The 15,349-nt window shown below is 44.4% G+C and overlaps 1 protein-coding gene across 2 annotated transcripts in view; it reads right to left on the minus strand.

The window, feature by feature from the left end:
• Nucleotides 1-15,349, minus strand: part of COL15A1 (collagen type XV alpha 1 chain) — a 221,073-nt gene that overhangs the window by 120,464 nt on the left and 85,260 nt on the right. For both annotated transcript variants that reach the window (XM_066628923.1, XM_066628922.1), the window contains exons 3-5: nucleotides 11,628-12,175; nucleotides 5,055-5,129; nucleotides 2,231-2,320 (exon numbers count right to left, since the gene is read on the minus strand). In XM_066628923.1, the coding sequence (XP_066485020.1) occupies nucleotides 2,231-2,320; nucleotides 5,055-5,129; nucleotides 11,628-12,175 (713 nt within the window). The remainder of the gene's footprint in view (nucleotides 1-2,230; nucleotides 2,321-5,054; nucleotides 5,130-11,627; nucleotides 12,176-15,349) is intronic.

The raw sequence follows: 15,349 nt of genomic DNA on the forward strand, positions 1-15,349 counted from the left end.
CACATTGGGAGGCTAATAAAAATGAATTCACAAAATCATTTCACTGGCTAGGAAAAAGTCCAGCACACCAAACTTATTTCTTTATACAGATTTATAGTCTATTGAACAACTGAATGTTGCCTGTATGTTACCTTGATCAATTGTAACACTTCCTGTTGCAGGGTTTTGAGACTTATCATTGCCTTTAGGACATATTAGAATCTCACTCTCCCATGAGGCTTCCGCTACATTCATTTGGACTAGCAGTGAGTGGGATGAGAACTGTCGGGCCTGTGTGTCACCCCATGCAGTGGGCGGGGCAACACCCCAGGTGGTGGGCGTGGTGATGTACCATCGCCCCGCCCCCACTGGTTTTTTGGCTGTACCCTTTGATAGAACACAGATATTTCAGTGTGGTTTGTTTCATTGCAATCCTGTATGAAATTACACATTGATATATAACATGATGGTATTATTCCTCCAAACTCTGATTTTAGTGATTTTGAAAACTTGTAGAGTCACACACACACCCCCCATGTCAACTTACTAACGCCTTATTGCAGCAGTTCTCAAACTTTTAGCACCAGGACCCACTTTTTAAAATGACAATCTGTCCAGGACAATCTGTCCAGGACCCATTGAAAGTGATGTCATGGCCAGAAGTGACATCATCAAGCAAATTAAAATTATAAATAATTAAAATAAAAGAAATAATTAAATAAGGGGGAGCCAGTCCTGTTCCACCAAGTGAATTTTCTCTGTAGTCTGCCTGCAATAACACCCCCCCCAAAAGAATCATTTTCAGCCCTCCCCAGTGCCCAGTTTAAAGTTCTTCTATTTCAAGTATATCAAGATAAAGACCCACCTGGCTTCACAAGTGCAAAATAGAAGACATTCCCCTTACCAGTTCAAGACTCTTTTTTTGTACTTTTTAGTGGGGGGGGAGGCTGCCTTCTGGAGCATTTGTTGCGCTCCAGTTCCATCAGATCAGGACCATTCTGGTGTCCTCACATTCCCCTTTGCCTGGCCTGATCACAAGCCAAGGCATGCCTGCCTACTCACAAGTAAACGCGACCGTGAGGCTTAGCTTCTCTCTCCATAGGGCTCAATACATTTGCAGCTGGGAGGGAGGGACTTCCTTCTTGGATGTTTTTTTTGGGCTGCATTCATTGGATAGGGACCATTCTGGTGTCGTTGGAAACCTCTCAGTCTGCCCTTTCTGAAGCACTAAGGCAAGTTCGCCTACTCACGAGTAAACACATGATATGGCTCGGTTTCACTTTCCATAGGGCTCCATGCATTTTTTTCTTTCTGGTTTTTTGGCCATAACTTTTGAAAGAAAGGAGCTATTTCACTCTGGTTCACTCTTGAGGGCATTGCTGAGCACAAAAACATGCTATGGAGCTCTGCTGGATGAACTGAGCCTCCTACCACTATTTGTTGTGTTGCATTCCTGGTCTCACAGCCAGGCAGTAGGGGTTCAGGGGTCATGTGAGTACCACCAGACACCAACTCAAGTATTACTAGTGATACCTGTACCACTGGTAGAGAAACACTGCTCTAAAGAACTCATTGTAGCAGTTCTAGACTGCTTTGGGAGGCACCCAAAGGCTTTTGGGGCCTTGTTGCCTGAGGGAGTGCAAAGAGCATTGAAGGAAGTTGAGACAGGGGCTAATGGAGCATGGAATCAGAGCAATGAATTAGACACGGCAGACAGGGATTCAAATGGTAGAAATGCAGGGAGAGCAGAGCCGGAAGTGGGACGGACTGAAATCAAGAAGGAGTGTCCCGAGAGAGTCTGCCCCCGGCCACCCTTCTGCAAGCTTTATTTATTGAATCTCAAAACACATGAAGCAATATTTGATAAGGGGCTAGTTACAGCTAGCTGGGCTAGCTAACCACAAAGCATTCCTACATATGATAACATCCTGTTGTTCAGGCACTGGGCTTAGACACTCAGCATATCACCAAGGCCAAGAATTTGCTCTTGCGCAGACGCAAGCGTGCCTGCTGTATTGTGGCAAATATGCCAAAGCTTTTCAAAGCCCAGTGCCTGTGCATATATTTACCACACTCATAATGTTCATTTGCACTTAATCATAGGCAGATGAGTCTTTCTCTGAAGGCGTGCATGAAATTCTGCTTGATGCCAGCAGATACAACACTGTGCATACAGCAACACACCCTAGAAAGTATTTTCCTAATTTGGAGAAAGGCACAAAGAAAAAGCTGCAGAATGTCCGATACTTACTGGTGCTTGTGTGGGGCGAATTATTTCTTGTGTTTCGGGGATACCCTCCTGCTCCTGAACACCATCGTGGCCACTGCTCTCTCCTGAAGCCTGTGTGAACCAGATCACATGATTTAGGGGAATGTCCCCATGAAGAACTTTACGGACATTCGGTGCATTAATGCGGCACAGCCGAGCCCAAGAAGTAACATAAACATATGTAGGCTTCCCACACTGATTCCTGGGTTGACTATAGAGTTACAGAAAATGTAGGTGTATATTCTCTTCTCTCAGCAGTGCTGAGAGGACCCATTTCTAGAGGTGTTTGAAAACAATGTTATTTATTTTATTCATAAGTAAGCCCATTGTATTCAATAAGACTTAGGCTGTAATCCTGTTTTATGCACCAGAAACAAATACCTCTAGCCATCTGCACTCTTCTCTCAGAAATCATCATGGAAGAACATGTCCACCCCACCTGGGGAGGTGGAAGCAGCATGCATGTGTAAACCATGAAGGGAGATTGATTGTCCAATCCAATTCATATCTACTCAGAATTTATTTCCACAGAATTTAATGGGACTCACTCCTAAGTAAGTGTGCACAGGATTGTGTCCTTATGACCCAATCCTAACCAATGATACATGTGAAATGGAGTTTTTGCTCCATTCTTGCCATTTTCCAGCCTCTGTTGAGCACGAATGAACTGTGTGCTGGTTCTACCCAGTTGATTTGGGGCTTTGTCAGTCTCCCTTTCCTGGTTCCAGATTGGATAGGTTATCTGGGTGTTAACTTTGAAGTGGAAAGTAATATTCCCACAATATTGTGGCCCACAATCAGTTGGCTTGGAGAAAACCCCATCTTCTTAGTCAAACAACAGAATTTAGCAATGTGGGCAAATAAATTCCCTATTAAAGTTACACCAGCCAATGATTGTGACTGGCACATCTGTGGTCATGGATTCTGCCAAACTGAAGCCAGCCAATAGTAAGAATTTTTCCACCCACCGACAAACAGGTTACTAGGGAGAACATTACCCATCTAGGTCTTAATAATTTGCCCAGTAAGATATTTTTAGTCATTTTATATATACAGATATTTGGACTAGTCACTAGAGCATCTTGGGGCATAGCTTTTACTTTGAAACATTTTTAAACATCTCAAACAGGAGGAATGTACAGTTTTTGCCTTGCTTTCTGCCCATGTTCCCCATTCCCCATTGAAAATGGCCTAGGCCTTGTTGCAGTCCCCAGTTGTGAAGTATGGGGAAGGACACAGAGGTGTGTGAGCCCAGCCGCCAGTCAGCAACAATGAATTGTAAGCTTGTTGCAGACCAAATGGGTTGCTTGGCATGATGCCCAGGGGCTCCCTTCCTTGGTTCCTACTGGGGTAGGTCATCCTGGGTGACCAGCAGGCATCACCAATCACTGTATGGGGAACCTCCCTGCTCAGAAGCAGGGAAAGGAGTCAAATTTTTTGAAAGCTGTTTCCCTTAAGGAGAATCCCTTTTTCTTGATTAAATAACAGAATTGAACAAGAAAAAAAAAAAAAACTTTCGTGTTAACACTGGAGCAGTGAATCACATAATATGCCTGAACCAGGATGTCTTCTACCCCCAGTAGGGCAAAAGGGGAAGCCCCCCAACCCTTTTGACAGGCAAATGCTGCTGCTATGCATGCATACTCAGGAAGTCTACTGAAGGATGACTGACAGCACCTGAGGAGGGACGAGCACAGTTTTTGCCACAAATAAACCTTCAGATTGGAGTGAATGTGTGGATGCAAATCCCACATGGGTTGAAAACTACAGATATGCTGATGTAATTTCCCATGGAATAACCGCACGTCTGGTGTGAGCCTCAGAAACACCCTGTGAGAGGATGCCCAAAGTTCTTTGTAGCAGAATACACCAAGAGGCATTGAAAAATCAGTTCATCATAATACCAGACACTGTCCAAGTATAAACTCTCTACAGATATAAACTCTCTTTCTATATATATTTTTTGTTGATTTTCATTAAGCCAGCAAAACTTAATTTTTTTCTAATAAAAGAATTTATTTGGATCACAGTATCCTCTTTGTGTGGCCTTTTATAGCACATAGTTATCATCCCACATTGTTTTCCCAGGTACTGCAAAACAGCGAGTATGGGAAGTTGCCATATATGCAATGCTTTCAGTGTCCAAATATTTGAGTTTGGAATGAAAAAATCTTAGCATGCATCTTGCCAAAGAGGTTCAGTTCCTCTATCCCAGCAGGCCCTCTTACAGCACAAGCCTATGCATATCTACTCAGAAGTAAGTTCCATTGTATTCAATGGGGCTTACTCCCAGGAAAGTTTTACAAGTCTCCAGCCTTAATTTCACAATTTTCTCTCGCCTTAAAAAAGACTCAAGGCTAAGTTACATACAACTAGCTAATAGTAGCCACTTATTTTTCTTAGCCAGTGACCATAACTTGAACACGGCAAATAGTCAGCATGTTGATACAATGAAGGCCACATGGCACTGGTGCAATCAGCCTGCTGATGTCACCTTGAATTTTTTGTTTTTGATTACCCAAATGCAGTGTGGTTTGTGAGTGTGAACTGCATTGCTGTAGCAGCACTGGGAGAGGGTGCTTATGTCTTTCCTCCCACTTTGTTTTTTACAACTAAAATCACCCCTCCAGCTTCTTTTCTACCCACTGGGGTGGGAAGGTTAGGACTGTGGTTTGTGATTTTCCACAGAAGTAAGTGCACAAAGTGGAGACAAAGGTGCCTTATGGTTTTGTGAAAATAGTGGCACTGAACTTCACTTTCAAATCCTTGCCATAAGTGCCAGAAATATGCACACAGAAGTACTCACATAGGGATCGTCATCCTCACACTGATCCTCCGTAGCGCTTGGGTCTGGCTTGATTGTTAGCTGCTGAATTGAACCCTGCATTGGAACGATTGAAGAAGACCGTTTTTAGAAAGCAGAACACGTGAAAAAGACAAGACTACAAGATCTATGGAGATTCATTAACAGTTGTTAAAGACAGGGGAAGGGATAGGGGAATTAGAGTAATTGCCAGATATCTAATACTGTTATAAGAAAGAGGGATAACAATTGTTTATAATACATTCATATCCAGTCTTGCCTGGAACATAGGGCATCTTGTATTTTTAATAACAAGCATAGTTGTTTATAGCAGTCTTCACATGTATGTCCTTTCCAGAGTAAAATAAGTAGGTATCTGCTTCAAGGAGCTTGCAGTATACATTTGGACATCAGGGAAAGGGAGCAGAGGGAAGGAAAGCAAAAGACAAGAGTAACAAGGGATGAATATGAGCAAAATGTAGTTATTGTTATTCAGGTTATTCTCATCGGAAGACAAGGACTAAGGCCCAGTTTATATACTTCACCATTTTCATGTTAGGCTGAATACATGTGGTGTGTGGGGTGTGTGGTGGTGGTGGAGGAATTGCACAAACTGTTGTACCTCCTGGTTTCTTCATTATAGGGAAAGAACTCCACACACACATAATTGTATGAGCACAACCTCTATGCAGAAGTTCGGTTGAGCACTGGGAGTGCGGGTGGGGTGGGAGGAAACAGAGGGAGTGTGATCCTATTCTTCCATCACATATTCAACATATTCAATATGTGAAAGCAGTCTCCTCCATTTAAGAAAAATCCTCTCTGTACATTAAAATGAAAGGATATCCAGAAGAAAGATAAGCTGAACCCTTCTTCCTTCAGCACACAGGGAGGCATTTTGCAGAAGAACATTCAAAAATGTGCTACAACACACACACACACCTGTGCAGCCAGGGATGCCATAACCTGGAATGCTGCCTGATGTGGTCTTGAGTCTCTTGCCTCTGTTTTACAGGAAAAAACCCCCAAACCATATCATGCTCTTTGCACTCTGCCATGAATTGTCCTTGTAATCTTGTTGGCAACCTTCAGTCTCAAAAGACTATGGTATCGTGCTCTGAAAGGTGGTTCTGGAACAGCGTCTATTGTGGCTGAAAAGGCCAATTCGGGAGTGACAATCCCTTCCACACCGGGAGCAAGTGCAGTCTGTCCCTGGTCTGTCTCCCTGGCTATGGGCCTTCCTTCTTTGCCTCTTAGCCTAAGACTGTTGGCCAAGTGTCTCTTCAAACTGGGAAAGGCCATGCTGCACAGCCTGCCTCCAAGCGGGCCGCTCAGAGGCCAGGGTTTCCTACTTGTTGAGGTCCATCCCTAAGGCCTTCAGATCCCTCTTGCAGATGTCCTTGTATCGCAGCTGTGGTCTACCTGTAGGGCGCTTTCCTTGCACGAGTTCACCATAGAGGAGATCCTTTGGGATCCGCCCATCATCCATTCTCACGACATGACCGAGCCAACGCAGGCGTCTCTGTTTCAGCAGTGCATACATGCTAGGGATTCCAGCACGTTCCAGGACTGTGTTGTCAAATGAAACTGTAATTGTGAGACTTTCAGTTTCAATTACAGGGTCAATGTGAACTCTTATGAAAATGAAAGTGGAAGTCCTGTACTTCTGGGTTTCAAGGTAGCGAGTAAGTTTTAGACTAGAGCATATGGCTTGCGACAGGTTGGAGGGAGGCGGCAGTAGCAGGCTCAGGGTGAAAGGTAGCTCAGATCCACCACCCCTCACATCCTTTGCAACCTGTTTCCAATGCAGCCCACATGAGGTGCCTACATGGATGGGTTGGCAGTGCCTGCAGCTTTATATTCTGAGAAAGTTTAACTATTTGATTCTGTTAAATCAATAAGGGGATTACCATAAGAAGAAACTTCCTGAATGAGACTCACAGCACAATCCTAATTTTGTTCTGAGCTGGTGCAAGCCTCCCTGCAACAGCATTGAGTATCACAAAGGGGAGGAGGTTTGGGCCCATGAGAGGCGGGGATGGTGGAGGCCTCTTCTGCCATATCCTAACCCCTGCTCCCAGGTCGGGCAACCCTACACAAGCTTCCTGGATTTGCCCCAGCTAAATAGCTGTCACGGATTCAAGAAACCCCATTAAAGTGGCTAGAGTGTTACACTGGGTAAGGGGGAAAAATATCCCCTTACCCTGAGATGACCACTAGCTGCCTCCTAAGTTGCATAGACGTAGTGCAGGCCATGTGGCCTGGCTGTGCTAGTGCAGGTTAAGATTGGGCTGTAAAGATCTTTCTATTTTCACTTTCAACAGTGGCCAGCTAGATGCCTCTCAGAACTTCACAAGCATGGTGTGCAAAGGTAGCAGCCTTCCTTCATTGGTTAGTCCCAAAAGCTGGTATTCAGAATATACTACTCCTAAATACAGAAGCTCCCTTTAGCCATCATATCTAGCAGCTATTTACATACCCATTGACTCTCCATGGATTTGTCTAATCCCTTTTTAAAGGCACAGGACAAAGAGGCACCTTCTAAAGTGGTGTCCGCTTATTCTGGGGAGGAGAAGAGCCATGGTCATTCTTCAGTCCAGCATGGTACCTTTGCCAGTCACTGCTTTTGAGGGAGGTGTGTTTTTTTTTCCTACTGTGAGCCCTTTGGGGACTCACAATGTTCATTCAGCTACGTAAACAAGGTTTTGTTGAAAAACCATAGAAGAAGAAGGAGAAGAAACAGCAGCCTGTGAACATCACAACATCTTGTATCAACGGCATACTTCAGTAATGACCCTTGGTGAAAATCTACAGATGCAAAAATTAAGGTTTAAAAATGAGACAAAAAAATATTCACAGATTTGCATAAATCTACATAAGAGGAGGAAATGCCTTTCTCATTTATCACAATTTTTAGTGCTTCATATTCAATCAACTGCAAGGACAATCTGACAGAAACAAAAGATGTATCAAGGGCAAGATGGTTTAAGAAGTGAACAGCCCAATCCTAACCTGCCTTGGAAATAGGCAGGCTGGCGTGCCTGCGCTGTATCCAGTGAAAGTTTGGGGTCAAAAGCAGTGCAGCTCCCCAGCAAGGGAGATTGCTTCCCCTTACCCTTTGTCGCACTGCAGCAGCCCCAATGGACCTACTAGGAGCCACCTCAGGAGCAGCCAGAAGTGCTCCACGCCGCCCGGGAATTGGGGTCAGGATCCAGCATAACCACCGGGTCCTGACCCTGCCTCCTGCTCCCCACCCACCCCCTATGAATGCCCGCCACCTGCCCTCCCCCCCCCAGAACGCCTCCCTCCCTCCCACCTCCTCCCTACCCTCCTCAAATCCCCCCAGATCCCTGCACTGGACGAACTCAGCTGGCGCAACTCATCCGTCCTCCAGGGCCCACGGCGGCACAGGGGGGCCGCCGCATATCCAGCGCTGGCCAAACCCTCTTCAGAGTGGCGAAAATGTGCTTAATGGTACTTTGGCGACACTCTTGGGCTGTCACAAGGGACTTGTGCAGGCCCAACTCCCCCTTTGGCATGCACCCTAAGTTAGTTTCTGAAGCAAGGAAAAGTCTGTGTTTTACTGCATACAAAGTCCAAATATTTTACAAAATGTACCTAGCTACAGAATGTTGTCCCCAACACAATTATTTGCCTTAAATAACCTCTAACATGGAGAAGGATCTCCTTGGTATCCTCCCAGCATTGCTAGCTGTTTACCCTGTGATCTTGGCAGTAGAACATGACCCTTCTTTTGGAAGTCATGGCACTGAACTCTTTCTCTGCTGTCAAAATTACTATTTAATTAAATAAAAGAAAACCAAATGTAAGTTCTTTGTTTTCATTTGGCCCTAGCTTTTCCATTTGGCCATCTTCCCCATTTCTACTGGACTAGGCAGGTTATCAACTCCAGACATGACTCAGCAGGAAGATGACTCAATCAAGCCGATAAAACTTGGGAGCCACATGTAAAAACTTCAATTTACTTCATTTTAAGGGAATACACTAGGGCAGTGTTTCTCAAACTGTGGGTCAGGACCCACTAGGTGGGTCATGAGCCAATTTCAGGTGGATCCCCATTCATTTCAATATTTTATTTTTAATATATTAGACTTGATGCTACCATGGGATGTGACTGCATTTGGGGAGATCTGTACTTTTAACAGGCTACTGTGTATATGCTTTTAATGTGATGATTAATGGGGCTTACTCCTGGGTAAGTGTAGGTAGAATTGCAGCCTAGGATTGTTAAAATTTTTCCTGCTTGATGATGTCACTTCTGGTCATGACATCACTTCTGGTGGGTCCTGACAAGATTCGCATTCTAAAAAGTGGGTCTCAGTGCTAAATGTTTGAGAACCACTGCACTAGGAGCTAGTATGACCATGTAATAAATATAAATAATTATAAATAAAGCCATTTTGCATGTGCAAATGCAGCTCTGTTGGTGGTCTCTTGTTCATTTCTGCAAGAGAGTTAAGTGATTAAAGTAATGTTGATCACAGTGTTGTGGATACTAACATAGAGCTAGTGTAATGTAGAGTGTGGGTGATCACACAGCTGGGTGTGTGAGCTGAGAATTTCCCAGTTCAAATCTCACTTCAACCATGTACTCAGAAGATAGCCTTAGGTAAGTCATTAGCTCAAAGCACATTAGGAGCCTAAGTTCTGACATGATTGTGGATACATGTTCTTCACTTAGAGACCTTAGCAGGTGAGTAGTATTCCATCCCATTAGCCCACAATTTAACATAGGCTTAGGGCCTATGAAAGTGTTCCCAAATTTTTTGACTGGCGGCTCCCTTGACCTACTGGGTCACTGGCCGAGGCCCCCCATTAGGGCTTCAATCCTATACATTGTATAGGGCAGTGGGTTTTTCGTGCAGATTCCACAGCTCCCCTGGTTAGTTTTCACGGCTCCCCAGGGAGCCGCATCTCAGTTTGGGAACCTCTGGCCTATAAGACTCTTCTCAGTCTTATGGTTTGCTTCAATTGTGCAAGTATAATAACAACCAGCAAAATCTTCCCGATCACATCCTTAAATAAAGCCCTGATCTTGTTCTTTATGAACCTAAGGCATAATATTATACGTGTTTTGAATATATGGTCATTTTAAAGGTCTTTTAAAAGTGCTAGAGATGGGTGAACTCTTTAAGAGCTTCTGGCCCATGCAAAGACCCTTAGGGAGCAATCCTACCCTGCACTGGAACAGGCAAGCCAAGAGGCTTGAGTTGTATCCAGCGCAGGATAGGGGCCCAAAACGGCTCAACCAGAGGCAAGGGGAAACTTTTCCCCTTACCTCTGGCTAAGGCGCTTTTGCTCCTATGGGTCTCCTCGGACTTGCACCACTTCCTGAGGTGGCACAAGTCCGAGGAGAGTGGAGCAGCTTGATGCTGCTCCGAACTCCCCAGGAATGGGGGTTGGGATGCAGCACTTATGGATCCCAACCCCCATCTGGATCCCAGCTCTGCCTCCCGCTCCTCACCTGCCCACCCCCAGGGCTGCCCACCACCCACCAGGGCTGCCTCACCGGCCCACCAGGGCCACCCACCACCAGGAACACCTCCCTCCCACCTCCTCCCCGCCCACTCCAGAGCCTTGCATTGTCCCAGCTGGACTGACTAGCCAAGGAAGCTGGTATGGAGGCTTGTGCAAGCTGGTGCACTTCTGTGCGCCAGCCTGGTTTACTCCCAAGGAGGAACAAACATGCTTTACGGCACATTTGTGATCCTCTTGGGCTGGCACAAGGGACTTGCAGCGGCCCAAGTGAAGGGCAGGATTGCGCCCTTAATCTCACAGGACACTGTGTCTTTACACAAAATGTTGTCAAGCAGAATATTAGAGCACCAAGGGGCAGGGGAGGAAAAAGCTTCGTGGGTTCCCCCATGGTAGTGCCTTTGCTGCTTTTAGGATGGTGTGCTGCTTAGGGGCAGAGTGGAAACAAGATAGCCTCCTGATTTCAAGAATAAAGGGTGGGTGGTCATGGGAGGATAGTGACAAGTCAGGAGAACTCATGGATCCCTGAAAGTGCACCCTCTCCTATGGGGGAATGTTTGCTGAGCACCAGCAAACCATTTTTTTCCAGGCCCAGTGAAGTTCACCAGCATCCATAGTGCTGGATCAAGACAGGGTGACTCCTTGTTTCTTCACTGTGATCTTAAGATAAAAGCAAACCTGAGAAGAAAGGCTGAAGGAGATCAGTTGGACTGGCTACAAGGATGCTAATAAATCATTATTTTACAGCCTGTTCACTAAAACTGTGGCCTGGAAGATAATATGCATTCCAATGTAAAAGGCTACCAACCTTCAACACCAAGCTGATAAAACTTTTTTTTTTTTCTTTGACCCAGTCCCAAGACCTACCCTGAGAGTCAGTAACTTTTAAAAGATGGCAACCCTGCTTTATCCAATGCTTTCACCCATTCAGAAGCATTCTGAAATATTTTTTGTTGGAAAAAGAGGTATATAAATGTCATTTATTATCAATAATAATAATAATAATAATACCTCATCTATTTCATTCAATACTGCTGAGACTGTATGATAAGCCACACATTTATCGCATAGGGTACTTACAGTGAATCTTTCCAGGCCTGTGGCTCCTGCATTCCCGACAAATATGCCTGAGCTAGGTTCAAAAAGCAAGGCTCGAGCTGATCTCTGAAACTGGACCCTCTGATATTCTTCACAATCCATGAACAATACAATGTCATTTTCCTGTACACTCATTGTAAAGCGATTCCATTTGTTGGTCATCACTGGGACTTTGAATGAAGCAGCCTCTCGGGATATGTGAGAACCTGGTTCAGTATAGTACATGATTATTCTCTGGGTGCTGTCATCCACTGGTGATAAACGAATTCCCAGGTAAATTGTCTTCTGAAAGGCATCTGTTATGGCAAACAGTACACCTCCATGGTCGCTGTTTGGCTTGACTGTAACAGTAACAGCAAAATCTCTATAGAATGGCTGAGGTATCAGTGTCCTTGTCAGGCGGCCAATGTTAGCTTCTGATCCAAAACTGTATGCTGGAAAGCCTCCGTAGCCAGTGATAAAGGAGACTGAAGGTGGAAGTGGGACTCCTATTAGTTCCGTGAGGTCCAGATGCCCCTTTGATCCTCTTTCTGTAAAACAAGACAAAACCCCAAAGTAGTCATTCAGTGGCCTCTTTAGTTCATGCATCATTTCTAAGTAAATGTTCTACATTATGTACTCCAAACCAAGCTCATTGCCAAGGGGGACAAGGAAGTGTAACCTCTCTCTTGGATAAGAAAAGAACTGTAGGTGGCAATGAGAAATAAGACAAGGAGTTTCCTTAAGATAATACTCTGTAGTGCTAGTGTGGTTGTTAAATAAAACAGCTTCTCTTGATTGTGAATGACGTGTTCTTCCTGAGAGAATACATACAGTGAGACCCTGTTATCCGCAGGTTCAGCATCTGCAGATTTGACTCACCACTGATGCCAGCAAATACTGGGGTCTGAATTTAAATTGCTTTAAATTGCTTTTTTTTAAAAAAGAAGTGCATCAAAATCAGGTTCCTTCCCTGTTCGTGCTCAAAACACACTGTTTCCAAACCTCCATAGCTATTTTCAGGATTGAAAAATCCACTTCTGGATCATGCTCTTTTCCCCTCTCAGCTTTGCCCCAGAATGCATTATGAGTTATATATTCTGAGAGTTATATTTTCTACTGTTAAAACTGGAGACACGCTTTACTCTTAAATTTCAAAAGTTTTATGAAGGGTTGTAATCATTATTTTACCCTCCACAAAAATTTTGGAGTGTAAAAGTGAGGTATGCCCCCAGTTTTAGAGAAGAAAAACTATGCCTCTCTTATCTGAAATATGCTAAACAGTAGAATAATAGGGGATTGGGTTATGTCCAATATAGCCACCAAGAATGAATTACACTCAGTGGAGCATACTCCTTGTGTTTCTGCATGAGTCACCGTTCTGGGCAAGCCTCCTGACCTGAAGGAAGCAAGCCCAAAGCAATTTACACTGAGACACAAGACACAGCACCTTCTGGTGGTGGATAGTTCTGGAGTGTCTCTGCACTGGAAGTGCTTGAATAGTACAATCATACTTTGTGAAAACATCACAATTTTATCCCCCACCACCACACAGTGAAGTCTGATTGTTCAGAGGCAGGGCCTGAACATTAAATCATGCACAGATACAGCAGGCAAGCTCCTCTACAAGTGGGTACTGTGGGCTCACCAGAGCCATTCATTACTTTGTTTTCATTTCCTGTGGTACATCAGTGTGTCCTTGTACAGTCTGCTAATGCCTATTCCCTCTCTTACTCCCTCTCCCCCCTAGACACACCCTCCTGCCCCTGGATTCACCAGAGGCAAGTATAACAGTTGCAGGCTCCAAACTCTCACTTTCCCCACCTTTTCCCCCCTTTTAAAAAGCAAATACTTGTTACATCTTGTATTTATATTGATGAAAGAACTCTTTGGCACTGGAAAGACAACAAAATGCACCAAATGGGAGTTTTGGGGTGATTTGTAGAAGATTTGGAATTGTCCAAAGGGTAGACATAAAACAGAGGTTCCATCAGCAAGAGGGATGGGGACCTAGTCTAATTCAGTTATTAACATGTTTGAAAATGTACAAGTAGCAGCATAAACTCGATGAGATTTCCTTTGTTTAAGTAACAGAGGCACTGAACAGGAAAGTGCAGCCTAATCCCTTCCACGATAGAAGGGCTTTATATTAATCCTTTCAAACATGTGATCTAGCTTATCTACATAGTTTGAGACAAAGCAAGAAAAAGGCAGGTTTAGACTGTAAAGGAATATACAGCACAAAAACTGTTGCATATTTGGAGATTGCATTACATTTCTTAAATTCCTTTAATAAACAGACAGTACATGGGGTTTCAGGTGCCAGGACCAGATGTACAAAATCCTTACAACAGTACTGTGAGACAAAACAGAAGAAAACAAGCAGACATCCCCTCTGGTATTATGAGTCAATGTTGGCAACAACATTTAGGACAGACCACAAAAAAAATATTACAGCCCAATCCTATCAGTTCCCCCCTCCACTGATGCAGCAGCACCAAAGTGACCATCATTGCATCCTATAGAGTTGCAGAGGTCTCCTCTGAGTAAGGGAACATTTGTTACAACATTACCACAGTGCATGGGGGGTCTACATGGACCAATGCTAGCTAAACAGCTGGGACAGCTCTGGGTGAATCTGCACTGCAGGACCAAGTCTGGGAAGGGGGTAGGATTCTGCAGCCACCACTTCTACCAGGAATCCACCCCCTTCCTGGTCCCAATCTGCCCTACAACTTTTAAATAAGTTAGCATTGAAAAGCCATGAAGACTGTGTTGTCACCAATTTACTATTGTTGAAAATGGCCACTGTTCTTGTCTTGTTCACATCTTACACAAAAATATCACAACTTCTTATGATAACCTTTTTGGCTTCATTAATTACAGTTTTCCCTCTGGACCTGTGCATGCATGTGTGTAATATCTGCCAACTAAAGTACATCAGATGCATCTAGTTCACTGTAATTTACACTAATTTATCGCCCAATCCTATCCAGGGCCTATGGAATTGGATATTATGATTTGCTGCCATTAAGACCAAGTCCAATGCCACAAAACCCATGACATTGTCATGTGCTTTGGGAGTGCCTGTGCCTACATGGCACAAAAGGCTGGAGGTCCTACGCATGCTCCATTGGCTCACCCAGACTGCACCAGGGCAGGTTGGGGGTGGTTTAGGGGAGGATCGGGGTGGGGGAGATGAGGTTTAGGGGCAGTTTGGGGAGGATCTTGGTGGCAGCAGTGCACTCCAAGATCCTATTCCCCTTTTCCCAACCTGATAATCCTCTGAGGCTCCTTAAGTGTTTGCCAGTGCCATTGGTAGCTAGGCGGCACATGGGGAGGTAAATAAAAATGATTTTTATTTACTTTACTCAGGTCATGTGGTTGCACTCCCCACCATGGCATGCCATGTGCTCTCTGTCAGCACCGCTGCATTGCATAGGCTGCTGGGGAATAGGATCGGGCTGCCCATCTATTAATCTGTAAAGATTAACAATGCATCCCCCAGCAGCTGGCGGAGGCAATCATCCCACAAGAACACCTCCTCAAATTTCCAGATGTTCTAAACTAATTCAAACACACAAATCCAGTGTAATTTTTTACTGTGATTACGCGGTAAACTTCACTGCCTCATGATGTGCACATTTCATTTTGTGCGTATTAACAGGCAATCACGTGGAAACAGTTTGTAAAATATAGAGCTCCATCAGTGCACATTAATTCCA

The sequence above is a fragment of the Tiliqua scincoides genome, chromosome 5 (assembly GCF_035046505.1).
Source record: "Tiliqua scincoides isolate rTilSci1 chromosome 5, rTilSci1.hap2, whole genome shotgun sequence".
Classification (NCBI taxonomy): Eukaryota; Metazoa; Chordata; class Lepidosauria; order Squamata; family Scincidae; genus Tiliqua; species Tiliqua scincoides.